Raw genomic sequence first — 17,068 nt, 5'->3', positions numbered from 1 at the left:
AAAAAAACTAGCCGGGCGAGGTGGCGGGCGCCTGTAGTCCCAGCTACTCGGGAGGCTGAGGCAGGAGAATGGCGTAAACCCGGGAAGCGGAGCTTGCAGTGAGCTGAGATCCGGCCACTGCACTCCAGCCTGGGCGACAGAGCCAGACTCCGTCTCAAAAAAAAAAAAAAGAAAAAAAAAAAAGAAAACAGAACGGATGAAATGGATTAAATATATGGATGGAAATAAGAGGACTGAAATGGGATGGGAAGAATAAGAATGGAAATGAAATAAAGTCGTGGGATGGGAATTGAGTGGGCTGGAATAAAATAGAGTGTAATGGAATGTAAAATAAATGAATTGAAATGAATTAAAAGAAAAAATAAAAATGGATAAAATGTAATAGAAAGGAAAAGAATGAAAAGGAATGAAATAAGAAAGAGAAGGAAAGGAGTGTAAAGGGATCAAACAGAGCTGAGTGGGATGGAATGAAAAGGCATGGAATGAGCCAGGCATGATGGCTCATTCCTGTAATCTCAGCACTTTGGGAGGCCAAGGTGGGCAGATCAATCGAGGTCAGGAGTTCAAGACCAGCCCGGCCAACATGGTGAAACCCCATATTTACCAAAAAATAAAAAAATAAGCTGGGTGTGATGGCTCGTGCCTGTAGTCCTAGCTACTTGGGAAGCTGAAGTGGGAGAATCCCTTGAACCTGGGAGGTGGGGGTTGCAGTGATCAGAGATTGAGTCACTGCACTCCAGTCTGGGTGATGGAGCAAGACCCTGTCTCAAAAAGAAAAGAAAAGAAAAGGCATGGAATAGAGTAGAGTGAATGGGAAGAGATAGGATGGGGGGAAACAGAGTGAAAGGAAATAAAACCAAATGAGATGGAAAGAAAATGGCAGAGTGAGGTGATATGGAAATACAGAAAATGAATAAAGCTAAATGGATAGAAAAGAAATGGGTGGAGTGAAACATGGAATGCAATAAAATGGAGTGCATTGGAAAGGAATGAAGGAAAACTAACTAGAAAATGACACGATGGAAATGGGTAGGATGGAATTGAGAAGATTTTTAAAGGGAAATTTTCTTTATAGTTCATCCTACAGACTCTTTAGTAGGGAAGAAAAACCAGATTGGTGACAGATTTCCACCTGTCTAAAGACTCAGCGTGCCATAAACATACCTCATAGATTGACTCCGTGTTTTTTGGCACAGTGGAGAGCAATCTGAGTGGGGGCATCAGAGGTTTGGGTGGTGGCTTCCAGGGGCTGAAAGAATTGCCTCCAGGGCTTGCTGAAGGCAGCTTTGTCTGCAAGTAAGCAGAGAAATCAGGCAGGGCCTACAGTTACAGATTGCCAGGAATGTACCAACTTACACTCTTCAGAGACCCAGAGAGTGGAAGGAATCTGTTCAGATTCTTGCAGAGAATCAGAGGTGGAAGCAGGGTTAGAACCCAGGCCCTTGCCCTGGCCCAGAACTCTCCTTTTTCCTGCTGGCTCTGCAACCTTTACTCCCAGCCTCCTTTTCACCCCAGCATGTGCTGGTCCAGTACCACCTCACTGGCAATCCAATTCCAAGCCCTGGAGGTGGAAGGAACAAAAGAGGATCCAGGGTCTTGGCATCTGACCCAGCTCCCTGTGAGGCCTTAGGCTACTCTCTTCCCATCCCCGGCCCTGTGATGTGCCATGAAAGCTTTAGACAAGATCATCTCTCAGGCTTATCACACATAAAATTCTCAGACTGTCTTTCCTCCACAGATTCTTTAACCAAACCCAGCAGGGCCAATGTACCTCATAGGTCTCCTCTGGAAGGTCTGGTGGTTGCATCTGGGGAAAAACAAAGTTGCAGAGAGGTCATAGGGCTTGGAACAGGGGCACCCCAAGAGATTCTCAGAAATAGCTTTGGCCTCAGAGGCAGTTATAGCTCTTCTGATTCCCAGAGGGCTCAAAGCTAGGAATTGTCATGTCAAGGAGTAAGAAGACGAGGAGAAGAGATGAAAAAACTCGGAAGGGTCTTAAGATCCTCAGAGAAGTCAGAAGAGGAGATGCAGAGAGACTCAACCTGGCACTGGGTTTTCTCAAAATATCATGCCAGTCCCCACCCTAAGAAGTAAGACTACCGCAGCCTGGTTGGCGGATCAAGGAGGGTCCCTCTGCAGCATCACTCACCTTTTCGACTCTGATCCGTCCCTGAAGCTGGGATATGTTGCAATACTCAGGACTCAGGCTTTCTAGAAAAAGTGAATCTCAGTCAGGAGCTGGAGTTAGAAAGAGATATGAGGCAAGGGGCTGTTTTTCCAGGACCCCTGTCCCCAGAAAGGAAGTGCAGAAATCTTCCTTCCCAGGACTCCCTGTCATATTTCCACTGAGCTTGACCTGGGAATGTCCTGGAAGTCAAGTTCTGGGTTAGGTAAGGCTGTTTGGTGACACAAATGAGGAGAGAAATCTAAGTTCTAGCCCCAGTTTTGACAGTGGGTCCTCTGTAGCCTGGGTTTAGCCCTTTATCCCTCATGGCCTTGGTTTTCCTCTCTGTAAAATGGGGCTGGATTGGACAGTTTCTAGAAAGCCTTCCATATCAAAAGGCCTATCCTTCCAGAATCCCAGACCTAGAGATGGCAAATATGTTTCATTTTGTCTTTGGTTAACTCTAACCCATCAGTAGAGGGCACTCGAGGCTCTCTATTGAGATATGAGGCTGGATTTGGATTCAGCAGGAAGGAGTGTTGTGATTGATTCATTCTGTCTACAGCAATCAATTAACAAAGTTTTCTGAGATTGAGAAAGGAGAGCATTCCAGCATGTTGTCTTGCTTTTGCCATGACTGTTGGAACAGGCAGAACCCATCAGAGGGCGTGACTCCAATCTCATCCATATTCCAGATGGGAACACAGAGGCTCAGAGTGGGCAGGGTTTGCCCTGATCATACAGTGACCTGGTGGCAAAGCTGGGAGCCCCCAGCACCAGCCTCTTCTCCAGCCCTCACCCCTGCCCCCGGCATCATCCGTAGAGTCACTCACCGGAACTGGGCTCTGTGGGGTGCTCCTCCTTCGGAGTGGGTTGTGAGGTCTCATGACTGGGGTCCTCTGTTGTTTTCCTTGAGGGCCTGAAACCCCAAAACCCTCATTCTTCTGTGCCTCTAGTCCTTGCCCATCTCCACAGGTTCTGTCCGTATACCACGTCCATTCTTGGACAATGCCCCCAACCCTCTGAATTCCCCAGGTGCCAGACACGACTCAGCACCATGGTCAGCAACACGCCAGGCAGGCGCGCCCCTGCTGGCCACACCCCATCCCCACCCTGTATCCCTGTATTACCGTCTGGCATTTCTGATGTAGAGAAAATAGCCCAGTTCTGAGGCCACAGCAATGACAGCCAGGATCCCGATGACAATACCAGCGATGGCCCCTGAGGACAGGGAGGAGGACTGGGGACCTGGGCAAGGAGAGAGAATCAAGACCCAGGCCTGACACACCCTCATCCCTGCCCCCAGCCCATTCCCAAGCTTGCAGCTTTTTCTCTACTGACATTTTGTGAGCACTGGTTTTCTAGTCGTTGGGAGGCATCAGATTGTGGTTCTTGGGTTTTGGTTTTGCTTTTTTTTTTCCAGAGTCTCGCTGTGTCACCCAGACTGGAGTGGAGTGGTGCGACCTCAGCTCACTGCAACCTCCAGGTTCAAGTGATCCTCCTACCTCGGCCTCCCCGAGTAGCTGGGACTACAGGTACCTGCCACCATGCCAGGCTAATTTGTTTTATTCTTTCGTAGAGAGGGGGTTTCACCATGTTGCCCAGGCTGGTCTGGAACTCCTGACCTCAAGTGATCCACCCACCTCAACCTCCCAAAGTGCTGGGATTACAGACATGAGCCACTGCACCTGGCCTCAGTCTGTGGTATTAACAGCATCATTTCTAAACTAAAATATCCAGTTTCTGGGTCCAAATTTCAGCAGTGACTTTGGGCATGCTACTTAACCTCTCTATGCTTCAGTTGTTTCTTTTGTAAAATGAGAACAACAGGGTTTATAGGGCTTCTGGAAAGATTAAACATATATGTATTCATGTTCTATATATATAGTGTTTGTTTGGAACCATGGAAAGTGATCAGTAAATGTTGGCCATGATGACAATGCCAATTAGCATAATAGATCAAATACGGCTTTGCCTTTCTTTCCTCCCAGAAAAGAGGCACAGACCAGAGAAAAGAGCTTTGGCAACCAGAAACCCGGCTTTCACTTAGAACCCCCTGACTCGCTGGGGCCGTGTGACCGTGCACAAGTGAATTCATTTCTGAGTCTCATTTCTTCATCTGTAAATAGCACAGGATGTTTGCAAAGATGAGATGAAATCATGAATGTTGACACCTGGCACATAGTAGGTGATTAATAAATGGCAATTGTTTTCATTAATGAGGTCTGCCGATTGCCCATCTCACTTCTGCCTGAACCTTTCTCAAAAGAGTGAAATCGAGCCACTGGAATTAAGAACACAGTCACAAGGGTCAGGAGTGTGAGGAAGGAGCTCTGCTTCGGAGGGGCAGGAGGGAATTTCCTGGGGTGCCTCAGGGATTCTTAGTTTCATTCTCTGCATCTCCATTTTTCTTTCCCCGCACCCCCCCCCCTTTTTTTTTTAGATGGAGCCTTGCTCTGTTGCCCAGGCTGGAGTGCAATGGTGCGATCTCAGCTCACTGCAACCTCCACCTCCCAGGTTCAAGCAATTCTCCTACTTCACCCTCCCAAGTAGCTGGAATTACAGGTGTGCACTGCCATGCCTGGCCATTTTTTTGTGTGTGTATTTTTAGCAGAGATGGGGTTTCTCTGCTAAAACCCCATGTTGGCCAGGCTGGTCTCGAACTCCTGACCTCAGGTGATACACCCATCTCAACTTCCCAAACTGCTGGGATTACAGGTGTGAGCCACCGTACCTGGCCGCATCACTATTTCTTTTCTTTTTTTTTTTTTTTTTGAGACAGAGTTTCACTCTGTTCCCCAGGCTGGAGTGCAGCGGCACGATCTTGGCTCACTGCAAGCTCCGCCTCCCGGGTTCACGACATTTTCCTGCCTCAGCCTCCCGAGTAGCTGGGACTACAGGTGCCCGCTACCACGCCTGGCTAATTTTTTGTATTTTTAGTAGAGATGGGGTTTCACCATGTTAGCCAGGATGGTCTCAATCTCCTGACCTCGTGATCCACCTGCCTCAGCCTCCCAAAGTGCTGGGATTACAGGCGTGAGCCACCAAGCCTGGCCTCTGTTTCTTTGTATGTCTAGCAAAGATAAGAATTCCAAACTCTATAGACTTTTTAAAATTTTTTTGAAACAGAGTCTCACTCTATCACCCAGGCTGGAGTGCAGTGGCATGATCTTGGCTCACTGCAACCTCTGGCTCCTCTGCAACCACTGCAACCTGGCTGCCTCCCAAGTGATTCTCCTGTCTCAGCCTCCTGCGTAGTGTGATACAGGTGCCCACCACGACACCTGGCTAATTTTTGTATTTTTTAGTAGAGATTGGGTTTCACCATGTTGCCCAGGCTGGTCTTCAACTCCTGACAATATGTGATCCACCTGCCTCACCCTCTCAAAGTGCTGGGATTACAGGCGTGAGCCACTGTGCCCGGCCTCTATAGACTTTTAAAGGGATTAACAAGATCATGTATAAAACTACCAGCACAGTGCCTGATACATACCAGATGCTTGACAAATGGTGGTGGTGATGATGATGATTATGATAATGATGATGATGATGATAGAAGCAAGCTCTAAGCACCAAGAGCCCTTCATATATGATCTCATTCAAATCCTACAATATCCCCGTGAGCATCAACTGAACTCACCGCTTCCTTCCCTGAGCCTCTGTTGCTCCATCCATCAAATGGTCTTACCAAGACCACAAGATTGCTCTGAAGATTAAATGAGGTAATTTGGAAGTTGATATAAATGGTGTTCTAGGCTTAGTGAACAACTTGAGGAGGCCAGCCTGGTTTTAAACCTCGATGACAGGATTTAAGTCTATAGGTCTCAGTTTCCCTTCCTGTACAATGAAGAAACCAACAGGCTCACCTCAAAACTGACTGATAGAAAGTACCCAAGAAGTGTCTGCTGATATTATATACGGGAAAGTTGGATTCAGACATGTGGCACAGGCTCAATAAACAATAATTTTAGGTTGAGCATGGTGGCTCAAGTCTGTAATCTTAGCACTTTGGGAGGCCGAAGCAGGAGGATCACTTGAGCCCAGGAGTTGTGCAACATAGGGAGGCCATCTCTACAAAAAATATATAAATAAAAAATTAGCTGGGGGTGGTGGTGCACGCCTGTAGTCCCAGCTTCTCAGGAGGCTGAGGTGGGAAGATGGCTTGAGACTGGGAGGTTGAGGCTTCAGTGACCTATGATCATGCCACTGCACTCCAGCCTGGGTGACAGAGTCAGACCCTGTCTCAAAAAAAAAAAAAAAAAAAGGAATAATTTTATTTGTTTAACAAACATAATATGCCAAGCACTGCCCTAAGAACTTTACAAATGTTAACAATCTTCAACAACCCTAAGAAATAGGCAGAATTATTATGTTTTTCAGAAAATAAATCAGAGGCCCAGAGAGGGTAAGTAACTTCCCCAAGGTCACACAGCTAATAAGCACTGGAGAAGGATGTGAATCCCAGTGAACAGTAACACTGTTGCCTTCTCAAGAACTAAAGACAGAGATACAGGGACTCCCTGCCAGTCATGTCCAATTGCTATTAACATCATTTCTGATTCCCCATATAGCTCACTCCTTCCCTCACTGGGTATGTCTCTGACTCATTGTCCTAAACCACTCTGAAAGACAGGCATCATGATACGATTTGCCTGTGAACCCGCCCAAAACTCATCTTGAATTGTAGCTCCCATAATTCCCAAGTGTTGTGAGAGGGACCTTCTGGGAGATAATTTCATCACGGGGGCGGTTTCCACCATATTGTTCTTATGGTAGTGAATAAGTCTCACGAGATCTGATGGTTTCATAAAGGGTTTCCCCTTTTGCTTGGTTCTCATTCTCTCTTGTCTGCCATCATGTAAGACATGCCTTTCACCTTCCACCATGATTGTGAGGCCTCCCTAACCATGCAGAACTGTGAGTCCATTAGACCTCTTTTTCTTTATAAATTACCCAGGCTTGGGCATGTCTTTATCAGCAGCGTGAAAACGGGCTAATACACATCACAAACCCAATTTACAGGCAAACCAACTGAGGCTCAGAACAGCTTGGAGAGTTTTCCAGGGAACACAGCAGGAAGTAGAGTTTCTATGTTCCCCTGAGCATTAGGCGTTAGGATTCAACAGCTGGGGACTGAGAACCTGCTCAGGCAGTGTGGAGACTGCCACACTCCAGCCCTCGATAGGGGTAGACTAGGTGGCTGGGACCAGCATCAGGAAAGGCCCCTGAAGGCAACCCTGAGAGACTCACCTACCACCTTGACCAGGACTGAAGCGGAGCGGGCCAGGCCGGTGAGAGGGTTGGAGGCTGTGCAGTTGTAGATCCCGTTGTGTTCCCAGGTCAGAGCCCTGATGATCAGTTGCTCTCCCAGGTGCTCCCCGGTGGAGTGTTCAAGAGTCCAGCGATACTCAGCGCCTGGCTTGGACTCGGCCCAACACTGCAGGGTCAGGCTGGAGTTGAGCTCTGCCTCGATGGTGCTGACCATCTTTGATGCCGACTCCCTGGTGATGTTCACTTTGTCAGGACCATCTGTGTGTAAAACCAAACGTGATGTCCCCTGGCCCCCATCAGCGAGCCATTCACTTTCACCTTGGAATTTCAGTAAAATAAACAGAACATGTTCCCTTTTGCTCCTTAGCTGTCTGACAAGCAGAGTGTGGTCCACAACACTGTGGGTGGGGGAGATCAAAACAAAAACAAGGGCCGGGTGTGGTGGCTCACGCCTGTAATCCCAGCACTTTGGGAGGCCGAGGCGGGCGGATCGCGAGGTCAGGAGATCGAGACCATCCTGGCTAACACGGTGAAACCCCATCTCTACTAAAAATACAAAAAATTAGCCAGGTGTGGTGGCGGGCACCTATAGTCCCAGCTACTTGGGAGGCTGAGGCAGGAGAATCGCTTGAAACTGTGAGGTAGAGGTTGCAGTGAGCCGAGATCGTGCCATTGGAGTTCAGCCTGGGTGACACAGCAAGATTCCATCTCAGAAAAAACAAAACAAAACAAAACAAAAAAACAAAAAAAACCCTGCCTTTGCAAAAGTTAATTCAAAGAAGAGTTTTAGGTCACTCAGGCATCAGAAATTGTTGCTAGGCCAAGCGCAGTGGCTCACACCTGTAATCCCAGCACTCTGGAAAGCCGAGGTAGGTGGATGTGAGTGGAACTCCTGAGACCAGGAGTTCAAAACCAGCCTGACCAACATGACGAATCATGTCACTACTGAAAAATAAAAATAAAAACTAGCTAGATGTGGTAGCACATGACTGTAATTGCAGCTACTAGAGTGGCTAAGAATTGCTTGAACCTGGGAGGCCGAAGTTGCAGTGAGCCAGCAAGACAAGGTTGCGCCACTGCACTCCGGCCTAGGAGACAGAGTGAGAAGGAAGAAAGAAAGAGAGAAAGAGAGAAAGAGAGGGAGAGGGACGGAGGGAGGGAGAGAGGGAGGGAGGAAGAGAGGAAGGGAGGAAGGGAGGGAGGGAAATTGTGGCTGTGTCCTGTGCATATAATTCCTAAGGGAGGAAGGGAGGAAGGAAGGGAGGGAGGGAGGGAGGAAGGGAGGAAGGAAGTGGGAGAGTGAGGGAAATTGTGGCTGTGTCCTGTGCATATAATTCCTAAGGGAGGAAGGGAGGAAGGAAGGGAGGGAGGGAGGGAGGAAGGAAGGAAGGAAGTGGGAGAGTGAGGGAAATTGTGGCTGAGTCCTGTGCATATAATTCCTAACTTCTAGTCCTGTGTATTCTCAATGGTATAAACACGTGCAAATTTTCTTTGTAATGGCAGAGGGGATCATTGTCACTTTTCTCTTCTAACACATACAAGAAGGAAACAAATGAAAGTAGTTGTTGGATTTCTCATATAAATTAAAAGAGTCTGGGCCTGGGGCCATGGCTCATGCCTATAATCCCAGCACTTTGGGAGGCTGAGGCAGGGAGATCACTTGAGCTCAGGGGTTCAAGACCAGCCAAGGCAACATAGTAAGACCCTGTCTCTATTTTGTAAAAAACCTAAAAGAGTTTAAGAGTCAAACTTTATTTAAATTAATGTAAAACACTAGAAGGGATGCAAAAGGTTGCTAACTGAGACATTCCAGGAGGGGAGGAATACCCCTTCTCTGCTCCCTCCCAAACATCCTTTGAACCTGTTCATTTCTCCCCATCCTGACCCCATGGCCACTTGGATCCCTCACCTGCATCCCAGCTCCTCCTGGTCTCCCCATCCCAGTCTCATCCTCCACACAGTAGCCAGAGAAGTCTTCCTAAGTACTAAATTGTCACTGTCCCTCCTGTGTTCAGAACCCTCTGTGGCTCCCCAGTGCCCTTGGGACAAAGCCTATGGCTGATGAGGCCATTTACAATTTGATCCTTTTTGATCCTTACAGACCCCTCCAGTCCCACCTTTCCACACCTCTTGCTCTCATTCAGGAATTAAATCCCACTCGGAGATTCCATCCTTGTTACACTCTCTCTTGCCTCAAAGCCGTTGCACACTCTCTTCCCTCTGCCTGGAATGCTCTTCCCTGCCTCTGCTCTAACCAGCCTACTCCTACTCATCCTTCAGCTCTCACGGTGGACATCCCCATTCATGATGACCCTTTGCAACATGCCCCAGATGGAGGCTTCCTTTGGGCTCCCCATACCCTCCCTTTGTCCCCCAAGTTCCCATTTATCATGCTGTGTTTTATTTGCCTACTTAGTGACCTCCCCATCCCCAGCAGGCTGTGGAAGCTGAAAAGCATGGCAAGTGTCAAATGCTCAACATGTTGCTTACCACAGAGAGAGCACAAAATATATATTTTTGGTTTAATGACTGAATTGAGAAGGAAAGAGGAGAGAGCAACAGAGAAGTGTAAAGAGGAGCAAAGACGTGTACTTAACCCCTACCTCTGTGTTCCCTGCTACTTCGCATGTACAAAAGTGCACCCCTCCTTTCTCTCCCAGCAGAAACCTCTTCTCCCCCAATCTTCTCCATCTTGGTTCATGACTCCTACATCCTTTCAGTGGCTCAGGCAATAATCCTTAGAGTCATTCTTGACTCCTTTCTTTCTCTTTCACCTAATATCAGTCAGCAGCATATTCAAAATACATCCACAGTGCAACCACTTCTCAACACCTGACAGTTGCCTTTCTGGTCCAGCCCTGTCATCTCTCGCTGCACAATTGTGGCCACCAGGAGAAGCTCTTCAAAGACCTCCAACAGCAGAAATGTAATTGACCAAGGGCCCAATTGCTGTGCCCCCAAATCTACTCCCAGCCCTCCCACAGGCTGCACCCTGCCAGTACCTGAGTGCATCCAGGAAACTAAGGCAGGCCCCTTCCTGGGAGACACGGGAGGTCCCAACAGCCCTGATGGATGTTCCTTCAACTGCATGGTTATCCAGTTGCTTCTATTCAAGTCTCTGTCCCTCTCCCTGTCACTCGGGGTCACACTCGCATCTCAGTCTCTCAGTCTGATGGCTCTCCCCAACCTTCCTACAGCTGCCTCCCTAGTTATCCTCACAGGAGCATTTCCCCTAATAAAACCCTTGCATGAATAATCCCGTTAATCCCACCTTGGGGTCTGCTTCTCCAAGGATCCAGACAAATACAGCTCCTCTTACTCCCCCTCTCCCCGGTTTCTACGTTTGCCTCCCTGTAGACAAGGGCCAGTGAGACCCTGGGAAAGCTTAAATCTGGGTGGTGTCCCTAAACCTTACCACCTGCTTCTCTGTTTATGGTCTGGTTTCTCCATTAGAACATAAGCCCCCTGAGGGCAGGCACTTGGCCTTATCCAGTGCTCAGATTCATGCCTGACACAGAGCGGGAGCTCAGTAATCATAGCATGAATGATTGGAAGGAAGAACTTAAAGAGAAGGAGGGAAGAAGGGAGAAGGGGAAGGTCCAGGCCCCGGCTGACTCACAGTTGATGGTAAGCTCAAGGGGCTCACTCCAGGCCTGGCTGCCCCAGTTCCAGACCTCACAGGCATAGGGCCCCGTGTCATTCCGCTGGAGGCCATGGATGACCAGGGTCCTGTTGCCAGCTGACAGCTGCAGGTGCTCACTGGGCAGGAGGGGCTGGCCACTCAGGAACCACCGGACATTCACATTCTCATTGACGGTTTGGCAGGTCAGGTCCACGGACCTGGCGTTCTCCACAAGGTTCAGGCTTGAAGGTACGACTTTTGGCATGGTCACTTTTTCTGGAAACACGTGGAGATACAGGGTCAGGTTCAGGGAGATTTCCCCCATCTCCTGCCCTTATGGAGCCCACAAGTTTTTCCAGGAGTGTGTGTGTGTGTGTGTGTGTGTGTGTGTGTGTTGTGGGTGGTGTGTATGTGTATATGATTTGCATATGACTGGTGTGCGGGGTACATGTATGTCTTTTGTGGATGAATGTGTGTTGTGTGATTTTTTCATGTGAATATGTAATGAGTTTTGTGTATACGGAGAGTGTGTGGTGCGTGTGTGTTTTGCATTTCTTGTGTGTGTTGGGTGTGTGTGTTGAATATGAAGTATGTGTGTGGTACACATGTGCACTTTGTACGTGAGTATAGTTATGTGTATTTTTTTGTATATGAGTATGTGTTCTGTGTCTATGGTATTGTTTGTGTTATGTGTTTGTGTTGTGTGATGTGTGCATATGCTCTGAGTATGTGCTGCATGTGGTATGTGTATGTATTTTGTGTGTGCATTGTGCGTCTGTTGTATATATGTGTTGAGGGTGTTGACTGTATGGTATGTGGTGTGTTTTCCATGTTGTCCATCTTGAGTGTCTGTGATGTTGAATGGCTGTAATGTTTAGTGGGTGCTGAATGTCAATGATATATGTTGTGTGTGTCCATTAGCACATATTAGGTGTATATATATTTTATGTGAGTGTGTCATGTATATGTGATCTTGTTTGTTGTGTAGATGTATGTGAGATATGTGTGTCTGTGTTTTGTATGTCATGTGTGGTGTATATGTGTTGTATGTGTGACCATTTTGTGTGTGTGTTTTGAGTTTGTGTGTATGTGTTATGGATTTGTATGCATATGCTGTGTGGATGTATGTGCTGTGGGTCTGTTGTGTATGTGCCTGTGGGTTTGTATGTGTTGTGGGTTTGTGTGTATCTTGTTGTATGTGTGATGTATTATGTACTTTGTGATGAGTGAGTTGTACACCTGCTGTTGTGTGCACTGCTATATGTGTGTATGTTTTGTGTGAGTGTGGTGTTGTATGTCTGTGGTATTGCACGGTAATGTGTACCGTGCTATATATGAGTTGTGTTTTACTGTGTGTTTGTAGCATGTGCGTGAGTGGCTTGTGCATGTGGGGTTATTTATCTGTCTGAGTATGGAGTATGTGAGTGTTGTGTTAGTGTTTTTAAATGTAGACAACCTCCCCCCATCTTCAGAGAATCAAATCATGGGCACCCCCTAGAGAGCCACCAGGGTCTCCTGCAGGATGTGCCAAGCCAGGCAAAGGAGCCAGTGTGCCCAGCCTTCCCTGCGGTCGGAGCCCTGCTCAGTCACCAGCTGCATTGGATATCCCCCTGGGTCCTCCTCAGACTCTGGGGTATTGATGTAGCTCAGTAGCTCTGAAGATTTTTTTGTTTTTTAGACAGAGTCTTGCTCTGTCGCCCAGGCTGAAGTGCAGTGGCCTGATCTCGACTCACTGCAAGCTCTGCCTCCGGGGTTCACGCCATTCTCCTGCCTCAGCCTGCCGAGTAGCTGGGACTACAGGCGCCTGCCACCACACCCAGCTAATTTTTTGTATTTTTAGTAGAGACGGGGTTTCACCATGTTAGCCAGGGTGATCTCGGTCTCCTGACCTCGTGATCTGCCCGCCTCGGCCTCCCAAAGTGCTGGGATTACAGGCGTGAGCCACCGTGCCCGGCCTCTTAAGTTATTTTTTTTTTTAGAGTTCAAGATCCCTTCAAAAATCTGATGACAATCCTGGACCCTTCCTCTAGAACACAGCGCAAACATTTTGCATGCAACTCAATGTCATACAGGGATTTCTCCCTCACACAGTATCCAAAGGTCCCGGATTAAGAACTCTTGGTTCCTTCTGACATGGCCAGCATCTGACTCTCAGAAGAACAAAGGAGAGGAACCAGGAAAGGAGACTTACCAAGGACTTGAACCTTCAGAGTACCCAGGCGGGACAGGTGGGTGTCACTGTTGGACACCAAGCACTTGTACAGGCCCTCATGTTCTCTGGACACAGCATGGATGGTGAATGTGCTCGTGGTGTGAGACAGAATGGAGTCAAGGAGAAACCAGGTATAGGCAGAGGGTGGGTGAGACTTGGTTGCCGCCAAGAAGGTCACGTCAGAGCCCTCCATCACCTCAACCACCTCCCCACTGGCAACACCATACTCCAATTTGATTTCAACAGGATCAGGACCATCTGAGAGGACAGGAACAATTACAGCAGTAACAATAGCATCAGCAACAGGTCTCTTATGGAGGTCTTTAACGGATCAATAAATATTTTATTTCCCTCCTCCCCACTCAAAGGCTAGATCAATTACAAACGAGGTGCAGTAGTCGGATGGAGATGAAATGTCAGCCTCATCCCTGGGTAAAGCAAGATTGAAAGACACGTCTAAAGTATGCCAGCTGAATGGTTAAGGTAGCTCACACCTGTAATCCCAGCACTTTGGGAGGCTGAGGCAAGAGGATTGATTGGAGCAAGGAGTTTAAGACCAAACAGGGCAACATATCAAGATCCCATCTCTACGAAAAAGTTAAAATTTAGCCAGGTGCAATGGCTCATGCCTGTAGTCCCAGCTACTCGGGAGGCTGAGGCAGGAGGATCGCTTGAGCCCAGGAGGTCGAGGCTGCATTGAGCTATGATTGCACCACTGCACTCCAGCCTGGACAACAGAGTGAGATCTTGTCTTAAATAAAATGAATGAATGAATGAATGAATGAATGAATAAATAAATAAATAAATAAAGTGAGCCTGCTAATGCTCTTCGCTCACCCCTATCCAGGCAAGGTTTTGGATCAAACGTCTGAGGTTTGGGAGCTCAATTTTAGACATATTAAGTTGGAGGTTTCCAGTAGAATCCAAGTAGAAATGTCAAACAGTTATACATCTGAAGTTCAAAGGTAGACAAGTCCACATCTGGATGGTATTTCAAGCTGTGAGACTGAACAAGGCACTAAAGAAGTGAGTGTCGGTGAGGGGTTGGAGAGAATGGAAAGGGACTCACACTTCACGTCCAGGAAGATGGGGTCGCTGCTCTGGCGCAGAAGGGCATCTCGAGCTTCACATTGGTAAGTCCCTGAGTCCTCCCGCTGGACAATGAGGATGGTGAGGCTCTTGCCATCCTTGGACAGCTGCATGCGCTCATGGAACACGACGGAGAGGTTGTTGGAAACCCAGTGGATGGTAATGTTGACGTCCTTGGTGTTACAGTAGAAGATCACCATATCCTTCTGCTCTGTGGCAGTGCCCAGGCTGACTGCAATAGTAGGCTTGGCCAGCTCTGAAAGCAAGCAAGGGAGACAGAGGCAGAGACACAGGTAGAGGAAGAACAAACAAGACATAGTCACAGGGGGACCCAGAGAAACAGGACTAGATTGGAATTGCCAGAAGACACTCTGGATGGATGCCTGGGCTTGAATGCTGGATCTACTGCTCATTCTAGACATCATTTTGGGCAAGTTACTTCCCTTCTCCAAGTCCCATTGAAAGTGATTATGCAAGTGAAGCAAAGGGTCTGGGACCTGACCAGGGGTCAATCAGTCAGCAATGACAATCAAGCTCACAACACGAGTGCCAGCAAGGGCCCCCTACCCACTCTTTTTCTTTATTGATACAGGGTTTCGCTGCGTCACCCAGGCTGGAGTGCAATGGTGCAATCACAGCTACTGCAACCTTGACCTCATGGGCTCAAGCAGTCCTCCCACCTCAGCTTCCCAAATAGCTGGGACTACAGGTGTACACTACCATACCTAGTGAATTTTTTTTTTTTTTAGACATGGGTCTCCCTATGTTGCCCAGGTGGGTCTCAAACTCAATTAATCCACCCATCTCAGCCTCCCAAAGTGCTGGAATGACAGGTGTAAGGAACTGCACCCAGCCCCCCCACCCACTTTTTAGCCAACTTTGCCCACCCCAGCCATGACAGTCACAGCCCTCCCTCTTTACCCCAACCCCTGGCACAGATGGCTGGACCAGTTGTTGCCAGACTCTGGCTGAGCCAATCAGATTTGCCCTCTTGGGACTGTGGGTGTTAGGCCCAGATGGGGGATCTCCACGGAGGCAGAGATCAGCATGACCATCTTGTTTTCTGGCTCCCACCTCTGGATCTGCCATGAATCTGGGGTGTCCTGGGGGTCCCAAACACAGACAGAACAAAATCCTCACTTTGGGTGGCATCAAGTGAGTTGGCATCAAGGGTGATCTGGGCTGCAGCTGGAGGACTCCATACGGTCCAAAGCGAGGCTAGAAGGGGAGAGAGGAGGCATTCAGGGAGGGAGAGGTGTGTTGGGGGGTGCCTGGCTAGGGTCTTCAGAAGCACAGGGAGCTCTGAGGTCATAGGGCTGGCATTCCACCCATGGAGACCTGAGTCCTACACATTACTTACCAGCTATGTGACCTGCAGCATGTTTTTTGTTTGTTTGTTTGGTTTTTGTTTGTGTGTGTGTTTTTGTTTTCTGAGGCAGAGTCTGGCTCTGTCGCCCAGGCTGGCATGCAGTGGCGCAATCTCAGCTCGCTGCAACCTCCGCCTCCCGGGTTCAAGTGATTCTCCAGCCTCAGCCTCCTAAGTAGCTGGGATTACAGGTACAGGCCACCACACCCAGCTAATTTTTGTATTTTTAGTACAGACGGGGTTTCGCCATGTTGGCCAGACTGGTCTCGAACTCTTGACTTCATGTGATCTGCCTGCCTCGGCCTCCCAAAGTGCTGGAATTACAGGTGTGAGCCACTGTGCCCAGCTGCAGCATGTTTTTGTCCTCTCTGAGCCTCAATCTCAACTGTAAAATGGGCGTACTATCACCTGCTTCCTAGGGTTGTTGTGGGGGTGGTAATGAATATTTGCAAACTTTAATTGGGCCCCTTGATAGTCACTGTGTTCTCTCCAATGATGTGCCCTCTACTGGAGACACATGATGGTCCCTGTATTCCACATAGAGGAAAGCCGATGCTCACAGAAGTGATGTCACTCACCAAGATGGTATTGTCAATGGCAGAAGCTAAAAACCTGGCCTGCCAGGCCCTGAAGACTGCACTCTCAACACTGTAATTCCTCCTGTCAGCCCAGAGATGGCCACAGAGCCAGCCCTTGATTAACAGGTACTTTTACTGTGATCTTGGTGAAAAATATTGACTTTTGGTACCTCCTCTGATGTGCCCCTAGGCAAGATCTTGCATGGGGAGGAAAGGAGAACAAGATAGCAGAAGTTCCCAGTTTTTGGCAGGGTATGGTGGCTCATGCCTGTTATCTCAGTACTTTGGGAGGCTGAAGTGGGATGATCACTTGAGCTAAGGAATTTGAGACCAGCCTGGGCAACATAGTGAAGCTTTGTCTGTACTAAAATTTTTAAAAATTAGCTGGGGGTGTTGGTGTACATCTGTAGTCCCAGCTACAGTCTGAAATGGGAGGATCACTTGAGCCTGGGTGTTTGAGGCTGCAGTGAGCTATGACTGCACCATTGCACTCCAGCCTGGGTGACAGAGCAAGATCCTGTCTTAAAAAAAAATACAAACACACACACAAAAAAATGAGTTCCCAGTTTTCCATTTGATCATTCTGCACACCACTACGGAGGCTGCAAGAGACTATGGGACCTGGCACGGTGGCTCATGCTTGTAATCCCAGCCCTTTGGGAGGTCGAGGTGAGCAGATCACTTGAGGCCAAGAGTTTGAGATCACCCTGGTCAACATGGTGAAACCCCATCTCTACAAAAAAAAAAAAAAAAAAAAAAAAAAAAA

The 17,068-nt window shown here is 48.2% G+C and overlaps 1 protein-coding gene across 2 annotated transcripts in view; it reads right to left on the bottom strand.

The window, feature by feature from the left end:
* Positions 1-17,068, bottom strand: part of CEACAM20 (CEA cell adhesion molecule 20) — a 25,766-nt gene that overhangs the window by 4,915 nt on the left and 3,783 nt on the right. The window contains exons 2-11 of one of the 2 annotated variants that reach the window (XM_017859781.1): positions 15,433-15,576; positions 14,339-14,614; positions 13,249-13,527; positions 11,055-11,333; positions 7,415-7,693; positions 3,295-3,412; positions 2,998-3,083; positions 2,150-2,211; positions 1,772-1,807; positions 1,165-1,290 (exon numbers count right to left, since the gene is read on the bottom strand). In XM_017859781.1, coding sequence (XP_017715270.1) covers positions 1,165-1,290; positions 1,772-1,807; positions 2,150-2,211; positions 2,998-3,083; positions 3,295-3,412; positions 7,415-7,693; positions 11,055-11,333; positions 13,249-13,527; positions 14,339-14,614; positions 15,433-15,576 — 1,685 coding nt within the window. The remainder of the gene's footprint in view (positions 1-1,164; positions 1,291-1,771; positions 1,808-2,149; positions 2,212-2,997; positions 3,084-3,294; positions 3,413-7,414; positions 7,694-11,054; positions 11,334-13,248; positions 13,528-14,338; positions 14,615-15,432; positions 15,577-17,068) is intronic. The other variant, XM_017859782.1, reaches the window with a different exon arrangement.

This window comes from Rhinopithecus bieti, unplaced genomic scaffold (genome assembly GCF_001698545.2).
Source record: "Rhinopithecus bieti isolate Rb0 unplaced genomic scaffold, ASM169854v2 scaffold_52060, whole genome shotgun sequence".
Classification (NCBI taxonomy): domain Eukaryota; kingdom Metazoa; phylum Chordata; class Mammalia; order Primates; family Cercopithecidae; genus Rhinopithecus; species Rhinopithecus bieti.
The sequence above is the reverse complement of the archived record's forward strand: the minus strand, read 5'-3'. Positions and strand labels throughout refer to the sequence as shown.